Below are 21,672 nucleotides of genomic sequence, written 5' to 3' on the forward strand. Positions count from 1 at the left end.
GAGAGAGAGAAAAAAAAAAGTATCACGGTCGAGTGAGCGTCTATAGAGGGAAACCCTGTGCGATTGTATTATTATAAGATATTCCGCAGTTGCAGGAAAACGGAACGAAAACTACAGTATTATAAGATGTATTTGTGTATTGTGTTGTAGCTCAAAGCATATTCACAAATATGCTAGATATACAAGAGAGAAATGGGACGCCGATCGCTAATACAAATATAGCTATTGAAGCCTGGTATTGAAGTGGAATTATCACGACCTCTGCCTTCCACACAGCAGGGTTCTTGGATAATTGGTGTTCTGTAAATGGGAGAAAGTTGGGAAAACCGTGAATCATGGGTGATAGTAATACTATTAGGGTCATTTAGTAGAAATCGGCGCCCAGTTGGCAAAACTCACGCCTAGGTCGTACAGCCTTGACGGAAAACTTACCTTTGACCGCCGTGGCATCGCTATTGGACCTACATGATGATGTGCGCGCCACTCTACATGCATGCAAAAGCTGCATTGATATATCCTCTTCCTGACTTGTTTTGGGTCTCCACCATAATCGTATTACAGTCATAATCGTCGGAGTGATTAAGCCCAGTGAATGCTTGTCTGCTACGTAGTACAAAATAGTAAGTATGTCATAGTGTAAGTATGCTATTCGTGTAATGCATGTATTGTTATTATTGCCTCTCTTTATAGTTTTAAAATGTGGTTCCGAATAATAATTATTGTTAGGGACAATTTATTTGTTTTTATTGTGGCTTGCTTAATCATTCATTAATTTCACTTTTCCTTCTCTTTCTTCCACCCCATCCTCTCTGTCTCTCCCCCCCCCCCCTCTCTCTCTCTCTCTCTGTGACTTGATCTCCTTTTCTCTTCGTTTCTAAATCATAAATAGGGAAATTAATAGAAAATACAGAAATGGGATGAACTAAAGTTGAAAATAAATTTTGTGAACAGGTATAATGTAATGTGTCTCGTATGGTGCGAGTGTAAATTGTGATGTGAATGTTGGTGTTCCTGGGATACAATTTTTTTTTTGGTACTAGTTCTTTATATTTCCCCTTCTCTTGTAACAATCTGTTTTGCATTTCCTTGTTTTTACGGTACCTTATTTTGCGGAAAACTATATTTTCATTAACATATTTTCATATTATGTTTGTTTGTGTATGTGTGTGGATATTTTGGGTGTGTGTATGTGTGAATTTTGTTTTCTGCATATCGTTCATGAATGTTAATTTTCATACATTATTATGTTTACTTTTCTTAGTATAATAATGTATATTTTTAGGCATTTCATTCCACGGTTTTTATTTGCTTCAGTTTTGGTAATTATTTTTTGTATATTCTTGTTGATGTAAAATGAAGAAATGTAAATTTGGATTCACCTTGAGTTTATGTAAATTATTTTAATGAAATGCTTAATTTAAACAAAAGTTGAAAAGAGAGTGCGTGTGGGTTTGTGGGTAGGTGGGGTGTGCGCATGGGTGTGTGTGTGGATATAATACCTCATGGTAATGTGCATCTATAAAAGGCATTTTATATTTTTATCTAAATTGTATAGGCTTATATCTACCCGTTTGTGATTTTATTTTTTATCAGATGTCTTTTTAGGATGTTTTAATATTTGGAAAAATGAATAACTAAATAATAAATTAAATACATTAAAAGGTTTTTCGTGTTAAACGGATGTATACATATCAAAGTAGATATTGATCAATAATGGGTCCAAACTACCATATGTGATAACCCCTTAGCTTGTGAAAAATAAAGTATTATTTTTCCTAATCTAAGAGAACAAAAAATAAATTTTGTATTTAGACCAAGGTGACGGTTTGAAGAAAATGAAACTAATTTGAAAGGAAGTTTAACTAGTATGATGGCCTTTTCAAATTAGATCCTTCTGCGTTTATTCAGATATCTTGTATAAACAATACATGATTAACATAATTATTGACATTATCGTTGGCACTTGGTGACGGACATAAACTCAAGTTTTGTTTATAAGTGAGTATAATGACTATCATAACTTTTGTGATAATTGACTTTCCAAGGTTTAAGTATCCATTGGAAAATAGCATTTTAAATGCGCCTCAATGGAGTCGCATTTTGCATTGTAATGACAATGGGGTGATGATATCCTAATAATGCTAATGATAATCGCTTATATACGATATGAAATTCCCAATTAAAAAAATGGACAATAAAAATTACCAAAAAAAAATAAGAAATAAGCGTAAGAAACATCGCAAAATGCACTCTAAACAATGAAAGTATCCGAGGATCCCTTGAGATTTATGTTAAAAAATGACTAAATTCTAGACAGAAAGACCCTGATTAAAGTATTCTTGTCCAGGATCAGTATCTTTGTTTTCTTCCAAATAATAATTCTCTTCATTTTCAAAGAAGTGATTAGTGTGGACTTGAGAAAATGATTGAGAACATTGTTCGTTCTTAGGTAAACTCAAAGTGATACCTCAATGTGTATTAATATCACCTATGTCATGACAATTTTCATCTTCATCTAAAATTGAACTGAAATTTCAATGGATTAAATAACTCATGACCGTTTCATCGTGACAAAGTAAGAATTGAAATCAATGACTGTTATAAACACCCATCATCATGGCCATTATTGTAAGGCCTATGTCATGGAGCATGCCCTGTAAAACAGAATGTTCCCAGATGCTCATAATTAACAGGCAAATATTTACAATATACAGCTTCGAAGTGACACAGTAAGCAGGCTTCCTTTTTAATAACCATATTCTTCTTGGCGAGCAGATCTAATGGGTTCGAAAATTCATCAGTTTTTACTTGAAACTCGCTCAAGGCCACAAGCGTAAATTAAGGTTTATTGGTAAGCTAATTTTTCATCGAAATCTAGGAGCTAATTTTGATAAGTGCTAGCCATTTTCATGATATTTTTCATCATTTTCCAGTTAACACCGTTACAAAATAAACAGTTAAATCTCGCAGACATTCTAAACTCATAAGACAGGAGCTCTGTTCGTCATTTTTTTCAAAATTCAATACTATAACATTACTTTAGAATCCAAAGTAGAACAGGTGTATACCAAATTTATCATGGTTTATAATTCTCACGAGCTCAGACTATATTCGTGTTGATATGTATTATCTGCATATTTAATCGGTAAATAGACACACCAACTGGACAAATATTACTCACCGTACACTTGAAGAGAAACGAAGACAGGTGACCCCCCTCCCCCATTCCCACATTGTATATTTTACCATCATTGATAATGTGTTCTTTTTTGTAGAATGTTGTACTGTATTTTAGTGTGTGTGAGATATGAAAAGAAACCAAACTGAAACTGAAGTATTGAAAAAGAATTAAAAGAAATGCAGAATTATTAAAAAACACATGATTTCTTTTAAAGGGATGGTTCAGGCTGGAGATATTTATAGCTCAATAAATAGAGTAAAATTCACAAAGCAAAATGCTGAAAATTATATCAAAATCGGATAACAAAGTTATTGAATTTTAAATATTTGCATTATTCCGGTGAAACAGTTCTAAGCATGTCTTAATGAATATTCATTAGGTGGCCTGATGATGTCATATCCCCACTTGTTCTTTTGTATTTTATTATAGGAAATAAGGTTTATTCAAAATATTTCTACCGAGAACTAAAATAATTTGAATGACAACTGATTAAGTGCATTAGTTATTTATTGCCGCAACTTATTTCATCATAATAGAGACACGTCATTTACACATGTATGAAAAATGAAACAATTATGATTTCATGTAATAGCATAAGAAAAGGGAAAGTGGGGATATGACATCATCAGCCCATGACGATGTGCATATAACTGTTTTCACAAAATATTGATAAACTTTAAAATTCAATAACTCCGTTATCTGTTATCCGATTTTAGTAAAATTTTCAGCATTTTGCTCTGTTGATTTTACTCTATTTATTCAGATATAAATATTTTCAGCCCGGACCATCCCTTTAAGGTTCCATTTGTACCTTTCATATGCAAAAGATTGGTAAATACTGCGTAAGTATTTATGATTTATCTGTCAGTACCATAATAAATGCTGCTAACGTTACAATGTTGTCACGCAGATTCTTGTTCTAGACAACGGCTGATTGCCAGCTATTATACAGTTACACCAAGTAATCAATTATAATCAATTATGAGATGACCCGTGACATGCTAATTCAAACACTCCTTTCGACCCTGTCAGTGGTTTAGACTTCAAGATTAAGATAACTCCTTGTGTGTAGTGAAATAGAAGTCAAACCAATGTGCACTGCCGTTAATGTTCATTGTTTTGTCATATTGATTCTTATCGACATCAGCCATTTTATAATGTATAATTATCATTTCGTGCTTGGAAACCACATTAGGTGTATTATCAGTAATAATGATAATGACTAATGAGACACATTATAAACCAAATGAATTACAGTGCAGACTAATAAACTCATCTCCTGCACTGGAACAGTTCATCTCATGTGATATTATAAAATACGTAACTTATCGGATATAGGGTAACTCCCCCCCCCCCCCCCCCCCGTTTGGAGTTTGGGGGAATGAAAGAGAATTCGGGAAGAGGGAAGTATTGAGGGAAAAGTGAAAGAAAAGTAGAACAAAGATATGTTAAGAGAAAACAAAATATTACAAGGTCGAACTAAACTTATGATCTGCGGGAGGAAATATCTCTGTGAAAGTCTTCTCCATCGACATCCAAGAACGATCGGCTATTCAAACTACCTTCTTATGTAAATGGCATGGCTCGATGCAGATCCGATGAGGTGGATACGGAAAGGGGGTGATACCTTTAGACACCCCCACACACACCCACACACTCTGAAGAGAGAATAGACTGGAGGCCCTGTTGGCGATCACCTTTTTTTTTGGGGGGGGGGGGCTTGTCCAAAGTGGCATACAAAATGGGATAATTTTCTGACCCATGGATGAAATCTTGGATCCATCACTTGGAACACTTCCCCACCCGGATGGAGCTCATCTCTGGCTTTATGCACTGCACAGATCTTCCTTTGGATGGTCCTTGGGCTGGTACATCCCTTAAACGTCAGTTTTATAGAACTTGTTATCAATTTTTATTCCTTGTCTTAAAAGGTTTCTCTATGAATAAGATATTGATTAGACGTTGTACAGCTTCATGTGCGTCAATGAAGCCATACAACATCATCTTTTTTTCTTGAATAAAAATAATTTAGTTGAGATTTACATTCTGGATTCCCATGATTGAGAATCATTTCTCACGACATACACGTTCAGACTGCTGTCTTAGCGTTTTCTGTAGCTTATCAGGCTTCAATCATGGACTCATATCAGATCAGAGAAAGAGGGAGAACTCTCTTTTAAACATATGAGTAATCGAACGCCACACAACCCACCAGGACAACTCAAATAATTTGATTGTGATTATTATGACAATCATGCAAAAAGTGGCAAAAAATCTCCTTTTCATAAAAAGGTTTTAAAGTAAAAAATGGGGGAAAGGGACATTGAGTGCAAAAAACAGTCGTGTATTGTCAATCAAAATATTCCAAGGCTCTGGTGTAAAGAGTGTGCACTTCGGACGTTCATTTGACCCTGCGTATTTATACCTGCAAGATATTATGAGAACGCAAGGTCATTTTGTCTGTAAATATGGGTTTTAGTTTAATATATATTATACGCATGATTAAAGCAGATGGATTTCTAATCGGCCTCAATGGAGAAAGAACTGTAAAATAGGAGGGAAACAGAAAAATAACATGAAAACTAAATTTCACCAAGAACCTCGATATTTTCAATGAAAATTTTGTATCAACATGATCAACATGGATAGCTATCCCTTGCCCCCCCCCCCACTTTCTTCATATTTCTCCTCTCCCCCCTCTCTCTGACCCATTGATCATACTCTCCCCATCTTCTGAAATATATTTGTCTATCAGGCAGTCATTATGGCTTGATTATTTTACGAGCGTGTATCAATTTCGATTCTTATCACAATTGCGGGTTGATAATGAAGTTCATAAACTTTGAAACATCTCACGATATTGAATTTATGCCTTTCTTTACCATATGCAGAATTTTAGGCGTGACGTTCGTTCATGTTTATATATATATATATATTAGAAAGTCAAAAAGGGGCCTAAGCTTTCGATCCTAGCAGAATCTTCGTCGGAGGCAAAATGACAAACATATAAAGTGGAACAACCATAATATAGACCACAAACAAGCTACAGCAACACTAAAAACAAGGAGACAAAAGGGGCATTAGTGAGTAGAGAAGACCAATCAGGTTAGTGAAGGGGATGAAAGAAAAGGAGTAGGCAGACACAAAGGGAAGTTAGTGTAAGTAAGGCCAAGAGGGATTAAGATAATGAGGCAGGCAACATCAAACAGGATCTGGAACAAAACAGTGATAGAGGGATGAATAACTAGAGAATTAGTGAGAGGTGGGTCAAACAGGTTACAAAGAAAGGCATAATAAACTGGTGCATAAGAGTAGGGGAAAAAAGGAAAAGAATGGGAAACAACTGATAATGTGCAAAAGACATATAAGTATATGATAAAGCATTAAACAAACTAAGAGAAGAAGGTAAGTGTAAATATGTATCTATAAGTGATATGTATATAAATATATCCAAAAAAGAAATGTATATGAAAAAATATAAATACACATATGGTGTAACTGATATTGTAATCCGCTAGGTGTGATGGGAAAAAAACATTAGGACTATACAGTAGGAAAAAAAAAAACCTGTATATGTGAAAAAGAGGAAGCAAATTGCCTAAAAAGGTAAAAGCAAATATAGAAGAGAGGGGGTGTATTATGAAGAAATCATAGTATACATGTAAATAAGCAAATGTGGTAAATCTAAAAGAGGTGAGTGGAGAAAAAAATATATATATATTTAATAATTATTATATCGCCTGAATAAGGAAGGAAAAATTGGAGCTGAGCTTGTATGAGATATGGGAGGAAAGTAGAGGAAGAAACTATAATGTAACTATTCAAAAGAGCTGAGGAGAAAAATGATATGTATATATAAATTGAAAGTGGATAGGAAAGAATAATCAGTCGTTCCCCTCTTGGATGTTCAGGCCATGAGGTTGGGTGGTGCGAAGTCGTCTCATCCAGAGCTTCTCTCTGCTAGTACGGACTGAGTCAGGACGGGTACCTAAAGATTCGATGCCCTGTAGCATCATGTCAGTGATGGAGTGGTTGGGGAGGTTAAAATGGCGGCCAACCGGAGTGTCCAGCTTTGCTGTGTTGACGGTGGATCTGTGCCCGTAGAATCGTCTCTTGAGTGTGGTCTTGTTTCCCCTATGTATTGTACCATACAAACTCTGCAAGTGATGAGATATACAACATTAGTGGTAGTGCATGTTATGTTGCCCTTGATTTGGTGAGACCCAACCTCATGGCCTGAACATCCAAGAGGGGAACGACTGATTATTCTTTCCTATCCACTTTCAATTTATATATACATATCATTTTTCTCCTCAGCTCTTTTGAATAGTTACATTATCATTATAGTTTCTTCCTCTACTTTCCTCCCATATCTCATACAAGCTCAGCTCCAATTTTTCCTTCCTTATTCAGGCGATATAATAATTATTGAATATATATATTTTTTTTCTCCACTCACCTCTTTTAGATTTACCACATTTGCTTATTTACATGTATACTATAGTTTCTTCATAATACACCCCCTCTCTTCTATATTTGCTTTTACCTTTTTAGGCAATTTGCTTCCTCTTTTTCACATATACAGGTTTTTTTTTTTCCTACTGTATAGTCCTATGTTTTTTTCCCGTCACACCTAGCGGATTACAATATCAGTTACACCATATGTGTATTTATATTTTTTCATATACATTTCTTTTTTGGATATATTTATATACATATCACTTATAGATACATATTTACACTTACCTTCTTCTTTTAGTTTGTTTAATGCTTTATCATATATACTTATATGTCTTTTGCACATTATCAGTTGTTCCCCATTCTTTTCCTTTTTTCCCCTACTCTTATGCACCAGTTTATTATGCCTTTCTTTGTAACCTGTTTGACCCACCTCTCACTAATTCTCTAGTTATTCATCCCTCTATCACTGTTTTGTTCCAGATCCTGTTTGATGTTGCCTGCCTCATTATCTTAATCCCTCTTGGCCTTACTTACACTAACTTCCCTTTGTGTCTGCCTACTCCTTTTCTTTCATCCCCTTCACTAACCTGATTGGTCTTCTCTACTCACTAATGCCCCTTTTGTCTCCTTGTTTCTAGTGTTGCTGTAGCTTGTTTGTGGTCTATATTATGGTTGTTCCACTTTATATGTTTGTCATTTTGCCTCCGACGAAGATTCTGCTAGGATCGAAAGCTTAGGCCCCTTTTTTACTTTCTAATTTACTCCATTGGCTCTCCTTTTTTAGATAAGCAGTTTTCAGCAGCTTCTTTTTGCTATATATATATATATATATATATATATATATATATATATATATATATATATATATATATATATATATATATATATATATATATATATATATATATACTTTTATATTTAGCATATTTTATACCTTTCGCAATATCACATTATGGGTATCATGCTGTTGAGATTTAATATCATGACTTGGGGACATAGCGATTTTTTTCAAATCACTTGGGTCACGTGTGTAAGTCTTTGACACTGACAACAGTCGTTGACATTGACCATCAATGGAACTAAAAATGTAACACATATTATTTTAGACACACCCTGACCAAACAAGTTTAATCACAAAATGCCAACGATATTCCAGCTCTGTGGCAGTGGCGTATATAAGTAACGAAGCCAATTGGCGAATTTTGCTTTTTGTTAAGAATTAGGAGTGTTGGCCTTCATGGCTTCAATTGAAAGCTTTATGTCCCTATCATAATCGAAAGCAAACAATATGTTCAGAAAATACAGATGATTGTGTGAAGTATATTATGTACATGCACTTACATTCTTTTATGTCACTGGGTCGTCTGAAAAGATCTCATAAAAATTGGTTTCAAAGCGAGATATTCATCACAATTTTCATATCAGATCAGAGACTACTTTGAAAGGACATTGTCGACTCTACTTACAATTAATCTTCACGTGATATGTAATTCCATTGTATGCGTATATACAGAAAGCAGCTATTTCACTGTTCAGGTTATCCTATAATTCGAAAGCTGTATAGGGTAGTACAGATGAATGAGTAGAGCCATGCATACATAGGATCCATGCATGCACTGTGGTATAGTAGATTAATGCCCGTTTCAATTTGCTTTTTTTTTTCTTGATCTAGTCACCATTAAAAACTAACCAACTTACATCGGTAAAATATCTGACATATTTTTCTCTATTTCTTTTCTATATATATTTTTAATGCAGGTAGCTTTAAAATGTTATCAGATCACATACACGTCCAAGGCATGTAAACTGCGATAGGCCTACATCAATGGTAAGTATATATTAGCTATACGCCAGGGCGGTGCATGGTAGTTTGATTAATTAATGCTGTTTATGGTGACATTATGGTTGGAAAGGTCACGATGTGGATATATACAGTACTTAGAGAAAATATTAAATAAGGACAGGTGGGACGTATATATAATACATTCCCAATGAGATACATTCCCAATGAGAGACATTCGATGCATTTCCAACTTCCAAGATTGCCAATACCCCTATATATGTAGTTTTTTTTGTTGTTGCAAATATACGTCATGCTGTACACAACGAAGCACTGGTGCACCTGTCTTGAGAACAAGCTATATTCATTGATAAGGTGTTCTAGGTTCGGGTTGTTTTTTTTTTCTCCCAGGGTGCCATTTCATTCGATTTGAGCGAGTCGTCAATCAGACCTTCACTAATTGTCATGACCACAAACATGGCCTGCAATATCTAAATAATTACGTCATGTTTAATTTTGGTATACGATCATCGTATGCTGGCTTTGATGTGATCGTATCCTGCTTCTCGAACGATCGCCATAAAGGTGGCATGCGATGATCGTAAGATCTTCGTTATAAGGATTCTCGATTGGGTTATCGTATGTTCTACGATGTATTAAGCGAGGAGTAATACTTTTTTTCAAAATCGTAGGATCATAGCCCTTAAATACGTAGCCAGTCGTAAAATGCATGTACGATCGCACACGGACATCGTACGTTTTCCGTACAATGTGTGTATTGCTCGTAACACGATAAACGTACGATGGCCGTAACACAAACTTTTAGCCACCGACAATGCCACCAAAATATCGTAAACTAATCCATCGTACAATGTTCGAAGCAAATGAATACGAGACATAAGAAAGAACAGTGGTCCGTATTGCAAATAGTTGCGATATATTAAAAATCAAACTAAAATTACGATCGATAAAAACTTTTGTAATTATTTAAGATATTTTGATCCATCGCAATTATGTGTAAGACTGGGTCTAGGTTTCTTAAATGAGCTATTTATCTGATCTATCCCTTTTCTCATAACGGCCAGTGAAAAGAATTTTATATATCAAATACACGAAACTCCTGTTGCTAGGCAGGTGATATACACTTCCTGATGTAAGTAGAAGGAAATACTCTGAATTGCATTATTCTTGATAATGTAAGATTTTACTCATCTCCAAATTCGGTCAATTCTTTATTATCACAGGTGGATTTTAATATATTTTTTGAATAATTGTTGGTCTTTACGATTCAAATACATTTCTTGCATAAATGTTTTATTTTTTTATGAATTGTAATTCTGATATCTTAGGAACTTGTCAGTCGATAGTGGTTTTATAGGCATAAAATGGATGTGATTTTTTTTAAGAATACTGCATTAGATGTCGCCTTATCAATTGAAATACATGTAGGTCAAGTACATTAATTTGAGAACTCTTTATTAAAATGGTTTCTACACTATACTGAAAAAAAGTTCAAAATGGCACCATTATGGTCTTGGAGAACCCTTTAAAGGTGTATCTTTGCACCTTTCAAATCGAAAGGGACAATACCTCACCTGTGAATGGTGTTCCCAGTGTATCATGACCATTGCTGGAAATTGAAACTACTTGGCGAGTTGAAGGCTAAATTTTTGACCATTTTTTTGTGCAAAAGAATCGACTGCAAACATGATAGTATTGTTTTATTTACCATATCTTTATTCCAAATAATTTGAACTCACCTCTGTTGGGTCGCGATCAGATTATATGGATCATTAAATATTATGCACGATTAATACGGGAATAAAAACACAATGAGCTCATCCAAACAGAACCAGTTTCCCTACTCAGAGATAAGCAGCATAAAGGATGAAAACTATTTGAATAATTTCCCTGATGTAATTTTTTAAACTTTTAAAAACAAGATGGCATATCATATTTGTAAACACAGTTGTTTTTTCTTGTTTTTGTGGGTTTTCTTTTTGTTTTTGGAGTGGTTTTATCAGAGGACTTTTTTCGACGTGCGTTGATTTTATTCACACTTGAGATTGACTACACTCTTGAAGCAAATAGTTGGGCAAAATTGCCCAAGTCTTAACCAACCCTGGGCAACACACTGTCCACACAACAGTTTTTATTGGTTGATATCTGCCCAAATTGGGTAATAAAAACTAATAACTGGATAATAAATTTGCTCAATTGGATAATAATTGCCCAGAATATATATATATATATATATATATATATATATATATATATAAATGTGTAAAGTTATACATGTACAACAGCTTTGGCAACTCTTTTATTTAAATACTGTAAAGAAATGGATGAAGAGAACAATGGTAGGCGTAGCTTAAATCAAGGTTCCCCAGAGCTATCTACCCTTTGGAAAAATTGGTGATGCCGAAAAAATGTATCTATATATATATATATATATATATATAGTAAAGAAATGGATGAATGTATGTATGGATGTATAACTTCACACATTTATATATATATATATATATTACCAACATACATTCCCCAACACAGTGTACAGTATGTTGCCCATCATTTTATGTGTGTACACTCTTAAAAATGTTGGGCAACATACTGTCCATAACAATTGGTAAAAACTTTATCCAATTCTGAGTAGTTGTAAACCAATTATGTGTGCTTTGGATGAAAAATACACAGTATTGGTTGAAAACTACCCAGAGTTGGATAAGTTTTTAGCTAATTGGTGTGTGGACAGTACGTTGTCCAACATTTTAAGAGTGAAGTTTCAACCAACCTTTGATTCATGACGATCCCCAGTAAGCGACTCTCTGACACGAATGTTTACTGTGTAGCCTAGTATGATTTTATATAAATATATATATATATATATATAGAGAGAGAGAGAGAGAGAGAGAGAGAGAGAGAGAGAGAGAGAGATGGAGGGGGAGAGAGAGAGGCGTAATGAGGATGGGTACTGTGGCACATGCAAAAAACCCTGCGAGTGAATAAAACATACCCCACAATCGAGTTTCCTAAATATTCTGATACAGACTTTGTATCGATCAGATTTTGAAGATAAATTAATTTTAAAAAACATGACGTTCAAAGTCAAACCATTACCAAACGACGTTTCAAATTTAAATGTTCTATTTGCATAACTTAAATTCTTTTGAACAGTCCCCTTCTCGCCCCCAGGAGACATAAATTGATTGATGTCAAGCTTAAATTACTGTGTCTTGCCTACAGATAATAAAATGAATATCCACTTTTTATTTTTATTGCAGAATGAGATGCTATCCTTGGTGTCTTTAGAGCTCACGTGGAGTGAAAGGAACCTTTACGAAGATGTTTGACACCTTCCCTTCATTAATATCTGAGTAATCTAACAAAAAATGGCATCATTATTCTCAAAGAATCGGAGGAAAAGTGCGTCAGTTGAGCTGAATGAAGAGCCGCCAGAATTTGAGCTTTTATTTCTCGGGAAGTCGGCTACTGAACGCAAGATGGGTCGCGAGTGTACATCAGGGCTTATCGGTGACCTCGTAGAACAATCACGAGGAAAGGAACTCAAGGTCGTGCGGATGTACATTACGAGTAGGGGTGTACGAGTAACAGAAGGTTCGGATCCGAAGAAACAACGAGATACCTTCATACCGATCTATTCTATCAGCTACGGCTCGGCTGACAAGCACTTTCCGCGTGTCTTTTCCCTTGTGACAAACTTCAGCAAGAATGACCCGAACATCACCCAGGGTCGTAAGTCGACCATGCCATTCTATTGCTTCGCCTTCGTATGCCAGACTCCCGGTATCGCAAGGGCGATGGTGGTATACTTATTGCGTTCTTTCAAGACCGCTTACGAGAGTTGGCGAAGAGGGGTCAAGAGTCAAAGGCTACGTGATAAGATCAAAGCAGGCCCAGGTCACAACAGTTTCAATCCACCTCGTAGCGGAGATGAAAAAAGCGTTGCGGACACCATGGCAAGACTAGACGAACTCACGGGAACGAATCATAATGGAAGCGATAAAAGTTCTGACACGACACCTACAGAAGAGAAAACGGTCACCCCGCCAGATGAGACAGCCACTCGCTCTGATAAAGTGGTGTCATGGATGGATAAATGGCTAGGTTTAGGGTCAAGTAAAACATTCAAACGGTTACCGAGTAACGATTCTTCATCGTCACCATCAGTCAGCGAGATCACCGCCCAGGAGAATGAAGCCTTTGCTGAACGAGAGGAAGAGCACCAGGAATTCGTTGACCCCTCAGCCATGTTGAATGAAGAAATTGATATTGTTTCTGAGCTACAGGATCCCGAGGTTCAGAGTGTGTTTGAAGAGATTGCAGAATCGAGAGCCGCTCAGAAAGCTAAACTATTAGATTCACTCTAAACTGATACTATACTATTTAGAAACAAATATCGTTCCTTTCTTTTTGTTCTGTTTATCTTCACGAACATTAGTTTTTTGCTTGTGCTTTAGAGTTTGTCCACCATCTCCTAGAAATGTGTCTAATGACTTTCCACAAGGGGTCCTTGGGATATCAATAATAGGTCTACAGTGTCGATGCCTTTCTGAAATATCGAGTTCCTCATGGGAAACATAGTTCGTGTTAGAACCTTAATGTAAAAGAAAAGTTTGCTTTACCGATAATTAAAAACACTCGTTGAATTCTAAAAACTGTATTACAGGACAGTGGCAAATCAAAAGAGTTAGTAAGTTATTTTCCCATACACTTGTACTTTTTAAAATTGCTTACACACTTGCACCAGTGTATTTGGGAAATAATACGGTGTATATCCTAGGTTTGGCATTTTGGGGATAAATACAAACTCATAGAGTATTATAGCTGCACCAATATTACTCGATCTTATCTGAGAAACATACCTCATTTAGATTAAAACAGTGTGTAAAGATACTTGATGAAGTGAAAAATTATTCTAAATGCTCGTAGAACACATACAAATCAACTCTTTTTGCATTACTTTACCTATGCTTATTCTGTGTCATATACCACGGTTTCACTAAGTGTTTTATAAGGTTTCAAAGTGTTTGTTATTTAAGTTTAAAATGTTGAAATTGTTAATCTTGGAGTAGAATATTTTGACTGTATCGTTTATCGTTTCATGACTGAATCACACATTCAATCCGTCCTGCCTGCTGCCTGAATTCTTCCATTTTCAACTTCTTTATAACATTCTTTCAATGCTCGCACGTTCTTCCTCAAGATAAAAAAAATATTTTCGATATCGATTTTCTCTAGATTAAAGATTATATTTTAGTATCAAATTGTTATGCGATAGGTTAAAGAATGAAGATTAACGTCAGTAGATTACTGTGAGAGTGTCTTCTTTTTCAATTTGTGTCTGTTTCTTCTCTATACAGTTGTGACATAAAGTCTATTACAGAAATTGTGCTTAATTCTAAAAGAAAATATGAATCAATCTCACTTATACTTGCAAATATTATATCAAGAATATTAGGTCATATACGTCCTTTTTTTTAATTTCCATCTTGATACATTAAAGGGTTGATTATTCTACAAAAAGAGACGTTTGAATGCGGATCGCATGACTCTGTCATACATTTTCATTTTTCATTCACATTTTCAGCAAACTGATTCTCCCCATTAATGTCACACAATCAAACTTTGATAGAATTGACGACAAGAGATTTATATTTTGTAAATGTTGGTGATAATGATTATACCTGATTCCATCACTATATTAGTCATTGTTAATCATAAAACATGAATGTTCTAAAAATAATAAATTGATCACCTGTCATTGATTTTATTAAAATACGTATGAATAGAGACTGTGTGGAAGGGGTAACATGACAGTAAATAACTATGAGAAGAGGGAATATCAATAAGAAAAGTGATTACAAGATAAATAACATAACAGGAGAGGAGGTAGGAGAGGGACGGAGAGAGATGGGGCGAAGAAGGTGGACGGGAAGTGAATCAAGTGATAGACGGAGGGTAATGTTTTAAAGCTCATTTAAATAGTTCGTTTGCTGGAGTTTGATATTCTGAAAATGAAACAGGGTTTGATTACCCAAAGATTGGTGGTTAATCCAAAAACGAAAAAAGGTTTGTAATTTCGAAAGGTCGATAGAACAAATTATGAAGATTCATATTCTGATTTTCAATGGTTATTTTGTTAAAACTTTGTTTTAATTGTTGGATTAACCTACCTTCGGAATACAATGCAAAAAAAAAAATGCTCCGGTTAACGGACCCTTTTATTTTCTGACTAATTAACATCTTGATACATGCTATTTAGTTTTCGGAAGACGGGTGTGCATGTATCGATAATAAGAGTCAGATAATTTTGTAGGAGGACTAAAAGTATGTTGTGCTAAAAATAGATTGGTGGTAAAGGGGAAAATATCTTGATAGAACGTAGGAATGTATTCCAAATTAGATGGGTTTTATCAAGAGATATATATTTCTATGGCGTAGAATGAAAACCAAGCGAAATTGTATAGGTGCCATGAGCCTAATTACATCAGGAGGGCTAAAGATATTCGTTCGACCCAACCCATTCGAATTTTTTCAATTTGATGTTGCTGATTGACAAAAATGTATGAATATGATTCAAAATCTAACACTGATTCTAGAAATGGTAACTACTGAACTTCCTTTGCCCAAATTGGGAAGATAAATAAGTGACTTGGAACTATTTTTTGACTGGCGGACTAATTAGGGCTCTTTTACTGTTTCAGTTGATGAATTTGATCCATTCATAGTTATCTTCATAAATGGCGATTTATTTTCAAAATGAGCTGGCTACGGTACCCTTTCCTGGTCAGATATGGAATGTCAGATATATATCCTATCCAATGGTAGTAAACATTCCACCCTCTAATTTCACATTTATTTTTTATGAATTTTTAAAAGTGCCATTTTAACACACAAGTCTATGGGGAATGTTTTACGCGCGTGGCACCTAGAGTATTTTGAGTAATACATCATCCACAGGGGGCGTCCTTTCGTTTATCCAAGCAAGTTTTTATTGAATTCGGTTGGTCGCTCATCTGTCCGAGATATACAGTATATCCATTTCCTGGACAAGAGAAAAGATGGGTTGAGATTTAAGGTTGTAAGTCATATTAATATACGGATGGTGAAGTGATAGGATTGGTATGAGAGATCAGATAGACGTATAGGAGGTTGGATAGTAGTAGTACAGCACATGTATTGTGGAGGTAGAATGGAAAGAGAGGAAGGGTGGACGTGGAGGATGGAAGCCGTATTGTACACTCCTGTTGTTTGAATGTGTGGATGCAAAAATGAAACGATGTGCCAAATAATGTGGGTCTGGTTTGGATGGTTTGGAAATACTACCCGCCAGATGGTGAAAGAGGAAGTAGAAACCTCTGTACCTGAAAGGAAAGATGCTGCCGATATAATTTTTACGTTACAAGATGGCGCACTTTATCAAATGATTGTAGACTGAATATTGACATTATCACTTAAAGAGTTTCGGTTTCAAATTACAAACAAATGATTACAATACAAGTATCATGAAAATAAACAATTAAAGCAGGATGCAAGCAATATAAACTATCACAAATCAATAATTTACACTTAAATTAATATCGCAAACCGAAATATGGGTGAATTATTAATACATCTATAGTTAATCCAAAATAATAGTTCGTCACCATTCAAATTAATATGAAAGCGTATGACCTTGAAACGTTAAGATCTGAGGAGTATAAAATGAAAATGTGTTTTATTGGTTAAATATACCAATTATACCTCAAAATCATCCGATAACTACTATACTTATTGGAATTTTAGATGATATTCGGTATAATTCACAAAATCAACTCTTTCCTAAAGCTTGAAACGAAATTTTAGCTGGATACGTTCAGGTTCTTTTATATAAAAGCTTAACTTGTAAATCGCGAACTTCTTATAGCAAACACAGTAGGCCCTATACCTCTTTTTTTTTTTTTTTTTTTTTTGGAAAGTACATTTAAGTTATGTGATTGTAAAGTCTTTATTAATTTCTTTCACTTTATCAATAAATGGTTTGCAATCTTCATTTTTTATTTGTTTTTTTTTTATTTGCAGTTTGCACTAAATTTTAATTAGGTTGAATAATTTCTATGTTTCTTATGAGAATTCGTATTTCTGGATGCAATTGGTGAAGAAAGAATAATGTTTGTTGATATGAAAGGTAGGCCTATTTGCGCATCAATTTGATTTCAAATCCAATTGGAGACTTCAGGGGAGCGTTTCATGAAAGGACTTGTCAGATGTTTTATCCGACAAGTATTGTTTTATCCGACAGTTACTATGGTAACAGTGCCTCTCAGCCAATCATTATCAAGGAAAGTTGTCAGACCTGACAACTTTTCGGACGAAAATGTTGATTAAACGCTCCCCTGGTCTACCATGTCTACTGTCTGAGCTACGCGCCTTCTCAGACTGTCTACAGACTGTCATAAAATAAACCAAGTAATAAAGCAAGCGTCAGACTCAATTAGAAAGTCAATTGCCCTCTTGTCAATCATCAGTCATTTTTCCTTTTTGGTTCTTCGAATTCATTGTTATTGGAATAATTGGAAGTGACTGAGATTGTAATAATCCTTATCATCACAGCTCAAGAACAATACATACTTAACTCGCTTAACGTCCGTTAGCCATTGAATGGTGTCTACTTATTTTCAGAGCAGTGCCATCACACCAAGAGGAACTAAACATTCATATCATAATTATACATAATAGAGTAGAGAGTAATAAAGAACGATGAGAACTTGATGGATGTAAGATTTAAAATATCTGTCAATCAAAATAAAATAAAAATAAATGACATTCTTTCATAATACAATAGATAAGGACTTAACAACATGGATCGAAGATGCCATTCAAAATCAAATCTATACCCCTTATATATGTAATGGAAGCACTATTATATTTTGATGAATTGCAAATAGAACATTAACAGAACTTACATGAGAGATTGAAAAATCCCTTGTCAATCAGAATTACCCTTTATACCCTGCCGAGAAGAGGTTCACGCGTGAAGTCAAATTACTTTAAAAACGATAATGTCATTAAAGATATAACACAGGAATAATTTTAGCATAAATAATTCATTAGTTGAACACATTTTTTAGATAGTTCAAATCCTTTCTCTGTCTAAAAATTGTTATATAATGTGAATAATTTTGTTTTAAGAATTGTATTTTGTTTGATTTGATAGAATTTTAATAATTGTATATTAATATCCATTGATCTTTACAAGGCGCCATTTAAATTTGTCATCTTTGAATTAGAACTGAATATGAATGAACATTATATGACTTTTGATAATTGTTATGGAGACGCTGATGATGCTGATAATGATGATGATGATGCTGATGATTTTGTATGTTTCATTTCCGTATATAAAATACAAAATAAATACAATACATACAAAATACATATAACATGAATTGATGATGATGATGACGCAGGTGATGATCACGATTATAATGATAACAATGATGATGAAACTTTGATAATACAATCAAGAAAATTTCATCTGTGTGTAGAAGATATATAAAATCTCAACTTTTGTTACTAACACACTGGAAACTTTAATAACAAAAAATTGGCTATCCACTTCAGCTTTTATCAATTAAACGATGAATGATCATGAAATTGATAATATAAAATCATCCCCGAAAGGCATGGTAATAACACAGAAAATGAAACCGATTTGATAAAGGTAACAATACTATGTACATCTATAATTTTTCATCTATTTTTCGGTGACACGACAATTGCTCCGGTCTTAATCTCATAGGCCAATAAGGTTAGAGTTAGGATTGTAATAGAGTTTTTAGTTCAGAACAATGTAAGTTTAATTCAAATTAGTTTTGGATGTTAGATTTTCATGTCTGGCTTTACAACGAGCAGGTTTGTCATCGAAGCAATTGTCGCCGGATCAAATGTCATGGAACCATTTTTTCGAAAAAAAAAAAGAAAAAGAAAAAAAAGAACAGACGAGGGTCAATGTATTAACAATTGCAGTTGATTTTTTTTTTATTATGAGTGATTTTCTTTCAAAACGAAAGTCATTTATCAGTCACTTTGTAGCTTTGTATAATATGTATATTTAATTCATTCTTGACGTACCAATGAACCATATGAAGAAAGAACTCCATTGATTTCTTTCTGGTGCTAACAAAAGACCAAAGAAAAATCAAGCACGTTCATCATTGTTGAAAATCAAATTTAGGTCAGGTAGAGTTTGAATTCGTAATATCAAAACATACTGTTCGTGTGTATTAATTACTATTGAAGGGAAGGTTCTAGGTAGCCGTGCGAATCGCTTTAATAACATTTTTTGATTAAAATGTAGATAATAGTAAACAAGGGTTCGGGTCTTGATACACATGCATGATACAGCGAGAATATCCACCTCTATTTATCTTTGGCGACTTCTCAAATAAATGGCACATATATTTTCATTTTTGCATGGCTTAGGAATAAGGGTTATTTATTCATTATTATCTCAATTCAAAGGGAAGCTTATATATACCTCCCACACAAAATGAGGTATCAAAGTAACTTAGATAAGTTCAACATTTCTCATAAGAGATATACTTATTCAACACTTAATTATTATTTACCAGTGAACTCAGTGTCCAATATTGAATTGTACGTACATGTACCTTCTTGTTTATTCTTACTCTTAAAGATCTTTAGCGTTTAGGAATATAAAAGAATTGTTATTATTATGATAAACCTGCTTGTTTATAATAATTATATTTATCCATAGAATTGGGAACCTTTAACTTGGTAAATGACAGGTTGGCACACCTTCTAAACTCTATGAACGGTTCCCCTCAAAGACACTATGTTTCCGGAACAATACATGAATACATGTCTGCAAGTGTTTTGTTCAAAATACAAAACCATGGCTAAGGCGAGGCGGAACAATATTTTGAAAAGGGCTTTTATGAGCTTTTGATAATGTATGTTTCGAAATGTGCTTTCCCTTCCAAGTTTGAAATGAGATGATGACGTAAGGCGAAAGGTATCACCAACAGATTCAGTATCAAGTTTAAATAAATGTATGACAAATATATTGCAAAGCTTGAGGTGCGTTTCTTCACCATAACGAAATGGGAAATACATCTTTAATTTGTGTTATCGCTTGATTAAAATCAACATCACATCACAATGGTAAAATAAATAGAGGGAAGATTATAGCAAGAGAGGGAAGTCATTGGCATAATGATGTTTAATACTTGATTACTTAACGTGTTGTATATTAAAAAGATCAACACAACGAATTTTCCTGAGGGTTAAGAATAACTGATAACAGTTATATCAAGTGCAACCTCAATATTTTTATTTAACAAAATAGACATCGGAAGCTAAAAAATAAAAAAATATATGAATAAAATGGGAGTCATGTCGGTTACAGAAATAATATTACAATAGGTGATGACGTCATTGTTAAGAAGTCACCTTGAAATGTGTGTAGAGAACTTCTAAGGAAAAATAGGCAAATGTAACTGTTGGATTCAAAGCAGCGCTCTACCTGTGTATGATCAAGACTGTTTTGGCGCCGTGCGTGATTCTTTATATATATGTATACATATATATATATATATATAATGATTTCAACAAACTAGAATTCTATTATTAGCTTCTGTTTCAAGGTCAAATAATCTTCTGTTCGGACATTCGTATCATTGTTTTGGGGTTTTTTTTTCGTTTTAAAATCATATTTTATTGACGTTTCTCCGTCGTTTTTAGATGTGAAGGTACCAAGATTTTGTTAAAGACCCGGTCCCACTGCACTTACGGATGCAAAGAGGACGTAAAACGAAAAACATTATTGCCATCCGTTGGAAAACGCTATGCGTCCGTTGTTTACTCATTGCATACGTGCTTCATATGCTCTATCCATCGAGCATCTGTCCATCGTGATTTCATCTGCAACAAAATAACGGATGAACTTTCCGCTGTGTACGGTGTACATCCGCAACATATACGAGCAACAAACGTTCCATGTCCGTTGGCATCCGTTAAACGTCCGCTCTTTGCATCCTCTTGGTATCCTCGCAACTCACATCCACTGAAGCTGAACAACGGAAAGAAGGAGAAAAGCTAAGGCCCATGGAACATCTATACATCGTTAGTAGCACGGAAATAGAAAGGATGTGAGCGTATGCATCTCGTAAATAAAGTATTCAAAACCCCCGGTAACCCCTTCGGAGCTGTCATCCGCTTCCAT

General features: G+C 34.5%; 1 protein-coding gene across 1 annotated transcript; it reads left to right on the top strand.

The window, feature by feature from the left end:
- Positions 1–85: 85 nt before the first annotated feature.
- LOC129254930 (low density lipoprotein receptor adapter protein 1-like) lies at positions 86–15,193 on the top strand. Its single transcript, XM_054893472.2, has 3 exons — positions 86–620; positions 9,401–9,470; positions 12,707–15,193. The coding sequence occupies exon 3, from the start codon at positions 12,815–12,817 to the stop codon at positions 13,811–13,813; it is 999 nt and encodes a 332-aa protein (XP_054749447.1). The 5' UTR covers positions 86–620; positions 9,401–9,470; positions 12,707–12,814; the 3' UTR covers positions 13,814–15,193.
- The last annotated feature ends 6,479 nt before the right edge of the window (positions 15,194–21,672 follow it).

This window comes from Lytechinus pictus, chromosome 2 (assembly GCF_037042905.1).
Source record: "Lytechinus pictus isolate F3 Inbred chromosome 2, Lp3.0, whole genome shotgun sequence".
Classification (NCBI taxonomy): Eukaryota; Metazoa; Echinodermata; class Echinoidea; order Temnopleuroida; family Toxopneustidae; genus Lytechinus; species Lytechinus pictus.